Source organism: Pelecanus crispus, chromosome 11 (genome assembly GCF_030463565.1).
Source record: "Pelecanus crispus isolate bPelCri1 chromosome 11, bPelCri1.pri, whole genome shotgun sequence".
NCBI classification, from domain to species: Eukaryota; Metazoa; Chordata; class Aves; order Pelecaniformes; family Pelecanidae; genus Pelecanus; species Pelecanus crispus.
This window is the reverse complement of record NC_134653.1, coordinates 34848348-34862492: the sequence shown is the minus strand read 5'-3', so window position 1 is coordinate 34862492 and position 14145 is coordinate 34848348. Positions and strand designations below refer to the sequence as shown.

General features: G+C 40.6%; 1 protein-coding gene across 1 annotated transcript in view; it reads left to right on the top strand.

The window, feature by feature from the left end:
* The window catches only part of TMEM132D (transmembrane protein 132D), a 277643-nt gene that overhangs the window by 232820 nt on the left and 30678 nt on the right, over window positions 1–14145 (top strand). Inside the window, exon 5 of the mRNA XM_075718639.1 lies at window positions 1213–1356. Within this exon, the coding sequence (XP_075574754.1) occupies window positions 1213–1356 (144 nt within the window). The remainder of the gene's footprint in view (window positions 1–1212; window positions 1357–14145) is intronic.

The window sequence follows — 14145 nt, the reverse complement described above, 5'->3', positions numbered from 1 at the left end:
CTGAGCGTCCAAGCGCAGGGTAGCAGCAGGCTGTCTACAGGCTGGAAGTTGGAAAGTGTACTTTTGAAGTATTGCTGAAGACACCGCCCACTGCAGGGACTTGTAAAAGAGCACCCAGGAGATTTGGGGCAAAGTGGATTCCTGACTGTCCTGGTTTTGGCTGGGACAGAGTTAATTTTCTTCCTAGTAGCAGGCACAGTGCTGTGGTTTGGATTTAGTAGGAGAAGAATGTTGATAACACGCTGATGGTTTAGTTGTTGCTCAGCACTGCTTGTGCCAGTCAAGGACTTTTCAGCTTCCCATGCTCTCCAGGGGCACAAGAAGCTGGGAGGGGGCACAGCCAGAAGAGTTGATCCCAACTGCCCCAAGGGCCATTCCATACCATACGGTGTCATGGGCAGTATAGAAACTGGGGGGGTTGGCCGGGGAGCAGCGATCGCTGCTCGGGGACTGGCTGGGTGGTGAGCAATTGCATTGTGCATCACTTGCTTTGTATATTGTTATTATTATTATCATTATTATACTGTTATTATTATCATTACTATTTTACTTTATTTCAATTATTAAACTGTTCTTATCTCAGCCCAGGAGTGTTTCTCACTCTCACTCCTCCGATTCTCTCCCCCATCCCATCGGGGCAGGGGCAGCGAGCGATGGCTGCGTGGTGCTGAGCTGGGGCTGGGGCTGAACCCCGACACTGACTATCCTCAATCCAAACTTGCTCCCTAACAGTTATACAGCACTCCTTTGGTCTAAATTTTGCCAGTATTTGTCCAATAGTATCATATAATTTCAGTATGTGTAGAAAAACTTTCAGAAAACAGTTTTGTAGGTAAAGCAGTGAGACTTAAGACATTATTTTTATGTGCTCAGAAAGATCATTAGTGAGCTCCTCAGGATGGAGATTTCACTGTTGCTAGATGCAAGGTACATCTTGTTTATGTGGTGCAGGGTCGTTCCTTGGGTGTTAGGTTGCTCTGACACTTGATGAGCATTCATGGAATAGCAATTAGGGCATGACAAATATATTAACAGCCCTGAATCAGAACTGGGAGTTTGGTTCCAGGATTGAAGGGAGGAAATTTGTCTTTTCTGCCTGCTGGACTTGGAAGTTCTTGGCGTAGCCATTAGAAGTGAAAGTAAAGCTGAATCTAGGTGGTACTAATGAAATAGTAAAATATATTAATAAAGGGGCTTTTTTTGGTCTTTTAGGAAGCAGAGATCCTGAATACAGCTATTCTCACTGGGAAAACAGTGGCTGTCCCTGTCAAAGTGATCTCTGTGGAAGACGATGGGACTGTGACTGATCTTCTGGAATCTGTGGAGTGCAGATCTTCAGACGAAGATGTCATTAAGGTAGGATCATACTGCTCCATTGCACAAAGGCAGAGGCCCTGCAAAACGGTGGTGGTCTCTAACGTGACAAGTTCTTCCATCTTCCTAACTCTTCTACTGCTGGAAGACAAAGGTTTATTATCACTGTTACATATAGATTGGTTCAGTGGAGAAATAAAAAACACAAAATCACACATTTTCCATCCTGCCTGTCAAATACTTGGAACTGTCTGTCACTTCCCACTTCTGAAGTATTTTTGGAGTTCACTCTACCTTTACCTTTTATTTTTCAGCTATATGGGCTGTGTAGGTTCAGGAATGCTGTCAGCTGATGTTCTAGAGCAGGAGGTCATTCCTCCGAAGCTGGTTTGCCACATTGGAACAGGAGCTGTATGACTCAAAGTTTGGGCCTCTTCTTGGTACTGACCCAGCAGTCTATTGCAAACAACATTAGCTTTAAATTTGGAATTTTCTTTGGTCACAATTGCTACTAGGGTGTCTCACAGGAAACATGCTGGCCACCAATCATGGACTGGGAACTACTGGATAAGACACTTGACCAGTGGATTTACTCTGTGCAACAGTTCTATAACCTAAACTTCCTTGAAAGTTAAACAGCAGGCAATAATATACTGCTACTCTTAGTTTTGACTCACGGTGTGTCATTTCCTAGCTAGTGGTGAGGAGAGAGCTTGCAGGAGTGCCCTTAAGTGCCTTTTTGTTACTGAAATCTTAGGGTCAGACTGGACCCTCAAGAAAATTGCTGCTGCTTGAAGGCTTTCAACTTGCACCAATATTACTACTAAAAGCTTGTAAGAAGTCCTGTGTATTCCTACTCAGCTTGGTTAATGGTTAACACACAGTAATGGTAATGGAAGGACACGGTCAGCAGTGGTGATTGTGGGAAATATGGTGGAAAGTATTCCAGCATAGTGACAGAAATGTTAGCTTGTCTACAGCAGCTTTTATCTTTTCACAAACTTATCTGTGGTTGTCACTTGAGAAAAGGAAACGAGAGACGTGGCAACAAATAAAAGATAAAATGGAACTTTTTTAACATAACCAGCATGTCACAAAACCATTACAAATACTACAGGCCACCCTTCCAGCTGCTGGAAATCACTGTTATCCTATTAACTTTTGTGAACTGCACCATATTGAGGACTTGGCCTTTGTGAAATTTGCCTTAGCCTAAAGCTGACTGGAATGCTAAGCTTTCTCCCTGTTATGTTAGTTCATTTTATTTTGGGTTCAAACAGGTGAGGGTAGTGTTTAGCTCCAAAGCAAGCCTCCCTGGGCCCCATTAGCTGGAGAAGACTCTTCCTAGTGGGCATTTTTTGTCTTTACAGGCAAAGATGAGTGTAGGTACTTGGTTGTTACTGTTATGTGGGAAACTGTTGGGAGTTTGAGACGTACCTACAAGTTTAGTAACTTCATGTCACAGAGGGAGTGGCAACTTGGAGCAGGGTAATTGAAGAGCTGAGTTGGTTTGGGTTTAAAGGATCATTCTTGAGCTATCTCTAAATAGATTTTAATTTTTATTGTCAAAAAATTGCACTGTTTACACTCACTGGGCTTGTTTTAAGTAACTTCATGATAATTTCTCACACACAAGATAAACCCAAGCAACTTAAAAGTCCCGCGTTTTTTATGTTTCCCTTTTAGAATCTACTCAGGTTTTCTATTTATCTGAATAGCCACCATGCTGGTATGTTCTGATTAAATGTGTCTTTCTGGCCGTCTTAATCCAGACTTTTTTTTTTTTTTTACTTCTATGAAGACCTTTTGAATCTGCTGTATCTGCCAACTGTAGCAAACTGATGGTGTTTCTAGGTGAATCTAGGTTTAAAAACAGAAAGAAATTATTTGGGGTCCTTGCCTTGCGTTATGGAAGTTAATGGACTAAGTCTTCACTCACTAACTCACTCGTTAACTAACTTTTTAGGCTTTTTCAGAGAAGTGGAAAAAATAATTTGAAAGCAAATATATCGTTTAGAAGATATTTTTAAAATCAGTTTTGTTTCCCAAAGTTTTAGTTTATCAGAATGATTTGGCATGTTCAATGGATATTTGTGAAATGGTTTTGGCTGATACAAATCTGCAACAGTTTGTAGCATACAACATGCTCAGCTCTAACCCTGGCAAAGAGGTTAAAGCGGTAGTACTGCTTATGTGCCTATTTCTCATTAATTGTAAGTACATGACTATACCAATAAAGGCTTGCATGCTTAATGTTATTGATATACACACCATTGCACAATGGTGCTAATGATAGGCCCCATGTCAAAACAGGAAATCACCCGTCAGAGATCAAGACATTCTGGGCTTCTGCAAACATCCCACTGGAGTTCACTCCTCTGCAGGAGGAAGGCAGGTTTCAGCAGCATTAAAATGAGTCGCCAGTTTAAAGTGAGCTCTTAATTGAAAATGTGTCTCTGAGTTTTCAGTTTACCTGCTCTGTTTCAGACCAAGCCCTGCTCACAGACATCTTATCTAATGAAGATAAAGATATGTAATTACTGGCCAGCCTTCAGCATGCAACAGTAATTAGAGTTTCTGTTCTCTGGGCATTAGAGTAGTGAATACAAAATGGAAGAAAAAGTCTGCTTAAAATACCAGTTGAAATATAAAGATTAAGATTACATTTCTTTGTGTCTTCACTGTTGCTGGTTTTCAATGTATCTGTCATGTAGAATGCAACAGATTGATTATGTCTTTGTGGCTTAGTTTTTAGTCCTGATTTTTTTTGTGTTGATTGATGATGAGTTTAAGCTCATTTTCCTTGCAGAATGAGGATACCTCATTCTTCTTTTAGTTTCAGGGGCCACGTTTATTACTCGAGTCTTTTATCTGGGACTTCAAAGAACTTTAAAGAGCTAGACCAAATTCTGCACTGATTTGTTTTCTGCCAAACTGCACCTACTTGAACTTGGTTGAATAAGTCAGGACAGAATTTAGTCCATTAAACCAATATTGTTATTGACCAATGATAGTCTGAAATTATTTGGTTCACCATGACAGAAACCATGCCAAAAAATGGAGGCATGTTATAGGCTCTGTTTCACAAATGAGGAATCTGAGATACAGAAAAGTTCAGGTGAGGATTTCAAAGTGCTGTAAAGTTCTGACCGTTGAAGTAGATGGTAAAACTCCTACTGCTCTCATTGAAAAGAGTGATTGGTGAGCAGACTTTTTTGGTTGAGTTGTTAATATGGACCAAATTCTCAAGATTATTTAAATCTAGAATGAGGAGAGGAGAGAGAAAAAATCAACATCTTTTAATCTTTCATTTTGAAAAGACATTTCCATTTCAAAATGGCCACTTTTTCAAGGCTCAACAAAGCCTAAAAGTCTCCAAAGCAACACTCTGATGCTCTGGGTTTTCAGTTTGATGAGTTAGTTGAAAATCTGCATTTTGGTTGCCCTGAAATGAAAATACCTTTAGGTTAATTTTTTTTTTTTAATCAGGTAACTAAAAATTCCAATATATTCTCAGCTCTGTCCAGAAGCCACTTGCCAGAAGTCACACAGTGAATGGTGCCAACACTGGGAACAGGATGCAGTTTCTCTGGCCCTTTTTTATATTACAATGCCTATTTTGTAGAAGATTCCATTCCAAATCTGTGTGTTATCCAAAATTACATGCTTTTCTAACAAAGTACCTTTAGCGTATTTCCTTCAACAGCATCTTGTACTTTTCTTGGATCTCAGATAAGGATGCAAATGGGAGGGCAGGCATACTAAATTTTGTCTGTATTACAAGAAAGCTCCTGGGGGCAGAAGGAGGGTTGTTACTACCGATTTCCTTTGCACAACCTAGGACTTACCACAGAGCCGTGGGGCTGTGTCCCACGTGCAGAGGCTGTGCAAGATGTTGCAGGGTGGCCTCTCGCTCTGAATTCCCATTTCCCAAAGCTCTGCAATCCGTCCTGGCTGTGGGATGATTGCCTGGCGTTTGTGCTTGTCCTCAGCCACAGCTACATGGCAGGAAGTTATTGCTGATCGGGCGAAGGGTTGGTAGCTGCTTTGTTCTGTTCACTTCGGACTGTATTAGAGGGGATAACAATGCACTTGGCACTTTGTAAAATATTACTGCAGACTAATACATCTTTCAATAACACTCAGGGTGGTTTTATCAGTGGCAAAATAACTTCTTTTTAATCAAGTGACAGACTTCACAGAAACTGAAGTGTCAGAGCATTTAAAATAGCCTGAAGCATACAGTGTTTTAAAACATTAAACTTTTAACAGCTGTTTCTTTTCTTCCTTACACTGGTGCACTTCAGGGAAAAGTTTAATTCTTCTAAAGTCAATGGAGTGACAGAGTAAAAAAATCAAAGGAGAAGATAATCGAGTCCAGGATTTTATCTGCTCCTTAGTTTAGCATTGGCAATTCCAGTGCTGCAGATTTCACAACCATATTGCTAGTGGCAGTCCATTTGATATTCTTTTTACAACACATTCTCAGATGCATGTGATTACACAAGTTTTCAGTTCCACCTTTCAAGTGGAAAAGAAAACCCTCACAGCTGCATGGGCCCCCAAAATGGAGGTACTGCAAAGACACACAACAATTTAAAAACAAGAGTATGAAGAATCCCAATTTCCCCGTGATCTCTAGAGTTTAAGCCAAGTGAGGAGTGATTTGAGACGCGTGTTATGGCTTGATTGAGTCTAACAGCTCATCTAGTGAAAAGGAGGAAGCCAAGCATTCACCCTTTCCTGGTTCTTGCTCCAGTGAATTAGTAGAGGGAGAGGGACAGAAGGAGGAGAAAGCATCCTGAAGTGGGGGCAAAGCAAAGTGGGAGAGGGGAAAGAGTGAGGAAGAGCAAGCCCCTGTTCCAGCAGCAGTGATCTATTAAAGTAGAATCATAGAATCACAGAATCGTTTAGGTTGGAAAAGACCTTTAAGATCATCCAGTCCAACCATTAACCTACACTACCAAGTCCACTCTAAACCAGTCAAGGGCAGACTAGGCTAAACCATGTCCCAAAGTGCCACCTCTGCCCGTTTTTTGAACACTTCCAGGGATGGGGACTCCCCCACCTCTCTGGGCAGCCTGTTCCAATGCTTGACCACCCTTTCCGTGAAGAAATTTTTCCTAACATCCAACCTAAACCTCCCCTGGCACAGCTTGAGCCCATTTCCTCTCGTCCTGTCACTAACTACATGGGAGAGGAGCCCAACACCCACCTCGCTGCCCCCTCCTTTCAGGGAGTTCTAGAGAGCGATGAGGTCTCCCCTCAGCCTCCTCTTCTCCAGGCTGAACACCCCCGGCTCCCTCAGCCGCTCCCCATCAGCCCTGTGCTCCAGACCCTTCACCAGCTTCGTTGCCCTTCTCTGGACACGCTCCAGCACCTCAGTGTCTTTTTAGCTAAAAACCAGAATGTGCAATATCACACTCAGGTGAGGTTGTCGCATGGGTTTTAGTCTCTCAGGGTTCAGAGGAACCAAATAGAAGGAAAAAGCAGATGTAATCAGCATAGTTTGAATGATATCAAAGAAAATACTTTCCCATCAGCAAATGGGATTTTGTCTAGATTGAACACTTGCATAGAATATGGTTGTCTAGGGCTGAGTTTTATAATGGGAAAATAAATCTCTGCCCTGAGGGCTCAGTGAAGATCAAGTTCATGCCATGGTTTTCCGCAATATAATGTGCTTTCTCTCACCAGCTGAACTGCCTTATTCCATCCCAAATAATTTTGATCTGTCTTGAAACAAACATTTGATTTAAGTCAACAAATGGATGTTTTTATTTTCTGTGATGTCTAAACATTTCATCTTGATAGAAAATGATGAAATCGTGTCCTGTCATTTCAACTCAGTTTCAGTATTCCTGACATCCGAATCTTCCTGAACTTTTCACCTTAGGATGAAGCAACTGTGAGAAAGAAAATACTTTTTCTGATCTGCTCTAGTAATCAGGAGACAGGACAAACTCAGAAAAACGCACTATCAAAAATAAAAGTTGTAATAATAACTGTTGAGTTCAGCCCATGTGCTGTTGATGTTGGTTATAAAGGGAGCAGGAACAGTTTTAATCTCTCTCTGGTATGAAGAGCAGACATGGCAAAAATGAGTCCTGAATGTAGAACTGATATGACAGTCCCACATCTCCCAGGAATCATCTGAAACTCACCTAAAGCTGTTGAAGTTACTGGATTTGTCTCTTCCATATTCTACCAATTCATCAATCTTGAGAAGTAGCAAGGTTTTTGTGGAGTTCTTTGCCTTTTTGTAATCATCTATACTGAAAATCCCACTGTGACGGCTACAGTTGCTGTTGACTACAGTTTCTTTATATTTATGAAAGGCTATAAGCTTATAAGATACAAAACTTCTCTATAACGGGAAAATCCAAATAATTCCTGAATTGAGACTTCCTCAAAATTCTATAGAAGTTACCCAGAAATCTGTCTCTTTGTGCTTAATGGGAAAGAATACATGTTCCTGTAGAGCCAGGGATAATCTCTTTCTTTCTGTGGGTATTTCTGTTCCTTTACTGGGAGGAATATGTCTATATCCTTAAAAAGAATAAGGGAAAATTTAAAGAATGTCCAAGCAGTGATGCCAAAGGAGATCTGAGTGAGCAGATTTAATAATTTGCTGAACCCAAAAGGGGACGATGAATGTCCCTAATGTGTTAAACAATTCCTAAGGTGCAATTCTGTGACTGTTTAAAACTAGCATGGAGCTGCCATCCGTCTTTCTGCTGGCCAGGAGTGCAGCTGAGTGAAAATAAATCAATTTTTTTTTTTTTTGTGAATGAGCTGCCTGCCTGCTCAGCTCCCTGCGCCCTGACTGAGTTCATTTCAGATGCTCACGATGCTTGTGCCAGCACTGGGAAAGAAATTGGAGTGGGAATCAGTAGCTGCGGGTGAGAGGTGGCCAGGAGTGCTTGTCTCTATTGTGCATTCACTTAAATGACATCTGAAATTATGGCTTCGCACAGGCATTCCCATGCTGTCACATCATTAGTCTGATACCATCCATGCAAAAGGCTTACCCTGGCCCTGTGCCTGGGAATCCCTCCAGTGAAGACGCTCAGGAACTATCGTGAAGAAGATCTTCCAAGTGGCTCACCTATTTCTGAGTGTCAGATTTGTACAGCAAAAGGTACCCATGTAGGAATGTCAAAAATCACCTTGCCTTTCAAAGGGGATTAGGGGTCTTACTTTTTTTAGCTGCTTTCAAAACCCAGCTCATTGTATACTGAATCCCAGTATTGAGAAGTGGTCCATCATCTCAATGAAAAGAGATTGGTTGATCTCTAGAAAAAATGTGCCAAGGAAGTAAGGAACAGACAAGCTGAATACAAAGAGAAATTAGTTTTCTTCTTTCTTCCACCGGGCTAAGCCAGCAGTGCATTACTGAAGCACATGATGTTACAGTGATATAAATGAAAGCTAAATTGGGCTCAGATCATCCAGTAGCACCTGTCTCCAAAACAGGAACTTGCATTAATCATTATAAGTTGTGATTCTTTCTCTTAAAAAGTTCCCTTCAGCTTTAAAACTTTGTGTTCTTCAGTTCCAGTGACCGTCTGCCACTTTCCTTTAGAAGATGTGGTATTTATAGCTCTTCGTGCCTGCTCTAAGCCATCCTCAGATCATGACACAAAACTCTGTGTTGCTTTGTTACCATGCAGTAAAAAGTTACAATATGCCATATAAATTACTGTCTTCTCAGCCCAATTTAGGATTTTTCTGGACATATCAGATACAGCATAGCCACTAAATGACTTTGCTTTTGGTTATCATTTGCAGGACTGTCCAGATATTGTATTAGCTGTGGAAGGGATCGGTCTTATTAAAATAAAAATATATGTGACAAGATATTTTCAGCTGATTTAAGTATGCTTAGATCCCGGGACTGTATCAGCACTATGTTGATTAATATTAGCTGAAGATGAGGCTGGTGATCTGGAGTGAATAGAGAAACTGCTGGTCAGATCTGAAATATCCTGAATATTAGCTATGGGATACTTGGAGGACTCCTAGAGTTCTCAGAGGCAATTGGAAGAACAAGGGGCTTATTTAGGACATAAAAATATTAAGGAACAAAAAAAGAGCCTACAAGCGTTGGGAAGGCTAAGAGGTCGAAAGGACATAATGAGCCCGGACTTGTAATCACGTCCAGTTGTCGCTTCTTCATTGGGAATGAAGAAAGGAAGTACTCATGCTCTAGTGGTTAAACCTGGGTTGGGATTTTAGGCATTACAGATTCTAATAAGGGCTCAGTCTGCACACAGTGCGTGACACTTACTTCTCATTTCATTTGCCTCTGCCTTAATGAGATTGGATAACAATTGGATAACCCACTGGATGGGTTTTCAGATGCTGCATTGAAATGTGCTGGTTATCGCGCGGGCTCTGGCATATGCTTTCAGCTGTGACATCGGTGTGCTATTGTGATCTTTGGTATGTCATTTATTTGATCTGTCTCAGCATAGACATGTACAAAAGATGTATAATGGTTCTAAATTACCTTGACAGATAAAGAGCATTAATACTAAATCCTTGAAAAATGCTTTGAGATCTTTGCATAAAATGTACTAACTAAGCATCACCATTATGATTGTTAATAATGTACATAACCCTAACTAGGACAGAGCACGGACTCTTTAGGAAGCACTCCTGTTGAATTTAACTTAATCACAGCACATAAAAATTACTGTCGTGATAAAATACTAGTGGCTGGGTAAGGATTTAGAAATATTTCCGGATTTCTTATGCAACAGAGTCTGTGCAGGTCTACTGACTGAAGATTTCTTCCCTTTTATCCACCATCTGGACCATTTTGCATTACTTTCTAGAACCTCATTGAGGCAAGCATGTAACTCTTTTTGCCTGAAGCTTAAAAGGCAAGGACTTTGTACATCAGGCCACAGGCTAAATGAATTGACTTAGGCAAAGTGAGTTTCAGATCTTTGCGGCTGATCCACTAAAATAGGGTACTTTTCAAATTATTTTTCTATTCTGTTTTAGGCAGATAATCATGCTCACTATTTACCAGACCAAGGATTAATTAATAAGGAGAGAAGAAAAGTAGACACAAATCTGGAGGGTGAACAGTTCCCTTTGGTACCATGGAGAGCGATACTTGCATTTCTGAGTGCAGTCAGAGCACTTCTAAATGCAGGAAGGAATCTTGCAGATCAATGTCCTGCTACAGCTGTAATGGTGAAACATCTATATCCACAGAGCAGGTTTTCATCTCTCTCTTCCCTTCCGTATATGTGCAAGAAAATGAATCTAAAGATGATGTATGGGAGGTGATGCGTCCACTTTTGGATATACTTCTCCCTCCAGTGCTTGACTGTGTTAGCTGCTGTGGTCACTAACATTCAGCTGGTGATATCCAGCCCACCCATCATCTTAACTCAGCCTCATCTCTCACTCCTCCTGCAGTTCGTCCGTAGTGGATTTCCTCCTGTTCCATACTGTCTGTTGCTGCCGCTTTTCTATTTTTCTGTGCTTGCCGTGTCTTAAATATTTTTCTCTGTGTTTCTGCCCTTACCTACCCTTTGGGTTGCCAGTGTTTAACCTTCTTAGATCAGTCCCATCGCTAACCTCTTCTGAAAGCTTCCAGACAATAAAATATCTAGTGGTCTCCTAATGTCTCATAAGCACCATTGACTGCATGCCTAGGTCCCGCAGTTCCTTATTTAAGATTTGCAGAAGTGCTCGACTTCTACTTAGGGAGCTAGGTAAGCTTCAGCAGAGCAAATGTGTCCTATGAAGGGCTAATTCATTGTTTTCCAGATACTTTGTTGGTGTGGCATAATCAAATAAAAAAAAAAAAAGTATCCTTAAAAAGCTCAGAATGAGTATGTTTTAGAGTCAGATGTTTTTCATAGAATCATAGAATCAGTTAGGTTGGAAAAGACCTTTAAGATCATCCAGTCCAACCATTATCCTAACATTACCAAGTCCACACTAAACCAATTAAGGGTAGACTAGACTAAATCATGTCCCAAAGTGCCTACCCATTTTTTGAACGCTTCCAGGGATGGGGACTCCACCACCTCTCTGGGCAGAGAGGTGCATTGTTTCATTCTGTCAAGTGCAGTGTAGTCCTGGCTTGTGCTCTCAGCTCTTGCCTGGCTTTCTGTCATGACTTTTGGCTACCCATTTACTTGTTCTCTTTGCAGTTACTTATAAAATTGACATTGTACTTCCAAAGGATTTCCAAGAGCATGAGAAGGTAAAGAAGTAAAACACGTCTGAAAAGTGCTTTGAGATGTCAGAATACAAGGAGTTATCTGAGTCCAGTTTATTATCAAAAATAATTATCTGTAATAGTTCTCATGCTTTACACATGTGACAGGATCTGGTCTATCACCTTTTCTAAGATTGTGGCACAAGTGTTGTATTTTTTTGTAGGAGACATTAGTACTATTATTTTTCCCATATCAGCTATCCATAGAAATGCTGTATAACTTCCCTGCTTCAGCCTTATTTTACAGCATTGCCTTGTTTAGCTGGTTATTGGATGATAAGCCTGATTTTTGAAGCTATTTAGGCATTCAAATCCAATTAATTTAATTGGGAATTAGAAACCTAAGCACCTACAAAAACTGGTCTTAATGGCTTTTCAAATTTAGTTAAAAGTATAACTGTGTATTTAGAGCAGGTGGGTATTATAGAAAGCTGATATTTTCTCCCAAATTATAATCTCTTCCACATAATAACTATTAAAAATAACCTGATTATTTGCAAGCAGGTAATTATTTTGCAACTGTAAAGGGGTTTTGTTTGAGTAAATTTAGGGCATCTTCTTTAGACTTTGGGATTTGAGTGCCTTCAGCAATTTCTTTTAGCATTGTGAGCATGTGAAAAGCTGTTGTAGTGCTTGAGATTTTGTGCAGACCTGGAGCTGATACCAAAATGAAACCGATGAACATGACGTTCCATTACATGCTCCATTTCATTCTACTAAAAGCTAGAGAGGGAGAAGTGAAACTTCAGTCATGAAGGAAGGTATCATTTGCCTGGGTGACGAGGCATCTAAAGGCACAATGGATGTATACTAAACTACATTTTATGCAATGCCTGTAAGCATTAGATTAATTATACTTGACTATCACTAAAAGAAAAAAATCAGGGCCAGTCTCACATGCAAACATATAATTTCTGCTAATGATCGGATCTCATTTCTGCCACTGAAAATCCAGAATTAACCCAGTGTAGTTAATGGGATTGCTCTGCACTTTTTTTGATGATGAGTAGAGAAAGTCTAGTCCTTATTGGGAAATATTTTTTTATGTCTAAGCACAGCTCTTACCGTCACTGGATGGTTTAGTTTGGCATCAAATTAATGCTGAAAGCAAAGATCAGCCAGAGCCAATTTTAGCTGTTTCAGTGCCATAGCCATAAATCAGCCCATGTTTCCTTGAAAGTTCTTCACACATTTTGATGATGCGGAGCTAAGTTTCAAGCTTGTAACAAATCTTGAAAGCAACTCGTTCCCTAGGGCTGAGAGTTTCATCACAAGGATTTCACACAGGCCTGCAGACGGGATAGGAAACAGCCCCTCTGGCAATACAGTCATATGTACTATACTAATTTTTGAAGACACCTTGACAAGTAGTTTTCCAAATTCTGCCCTTTGTTCCCAAGTTAAACAATGTGTGTGTCTAATCTCATCTCCCGCTCTCTCTCCTCTAAGTAAATTCAGCTGGACTGTGTTCATCGATATTTATTTCTTTGGAGCTCAGGCAGCTAGGAAAGCTGTATGTAGGTGTGAGTAACCTCATCCTGTACTTTTTAGTATCCCAATCTGACAGTTATCGTCTGGTCTCCAGCATGGCTAATTACTGATAAGAGTTTTCTTCATGGGCTGGTTGGTCGGTTTGTTGCTGTTGAGGCTCTGAGGAAACAGAAAGCATAAAATGAGATGTTAAACGTCATAAAGTGTGCCCAATACGGAAAAACTGTAGAAAAGGTGAATCAGAAATTGCTGGGGGACATGAATGAAGACGATCCCAGAAGCAATTAGCTAGGAGAGGACTTCTTTCACTCAACAGCACAGAAACAAATATAGAAATAATCTGTTATTGTGCTGGCAGAGGGGAGATCACAGCGGAAGGGTCTTGGTCTCTTTCCCACTCAGTCATCAGCAAAAGGTGGGTTATCTGCTTTACACACTGTCAAGAGTGAAATAATCAGCTGTTTGCAAACTTCTATTTAAACAGTTATGTTTAATCATATTCTTTTGCCAGAGGTTGGTATAATATGTCAAGACAATGTCAATCCTTTAAGGGCCATAAGCTGCCCCTTATTTTACAATGGATATCCCCAGAGGTGGTAATAATTAGCTTTGTGTGATCTGTCATTTACTCTATTTTTGTTTAGTGAAAGGATCCAAGGAAGGATTAGAAAAACAACTTGATTGTAAGGATGAGGTTTTCAATGTGATTTAAGGTCACTGAGCTTGTATAGCCTAATGGGAATTGAGCACACTTTGGAAAATATAATTCAGGAGATCAGTTTAAGTGCATGACCAGGATGAAATCTAAACTGTCCCTGGCAAGGTCTGGCAGTAAGCAGGTGATGTCCGCCAACCCAAAAGTAGAAAAACTCTGATCTACCAGCCAGCTGCAGTAAGTATAGAAAATTCTGCTGAATCCTCAGACTTATTACTCATCTCTCATTACATTTTCCTTTTGAAAAAGCTTTAGATGCAAAGTCTGCTGTTCAGACCCACCTGGCATCTGCAGCGCACAGGTTGGAATTAAGAGAGGCACATTTATGTCTTCTGGAACCTAGTCCCTGTGCAGACCAGTTTGCTGCTAGCAGATTTCA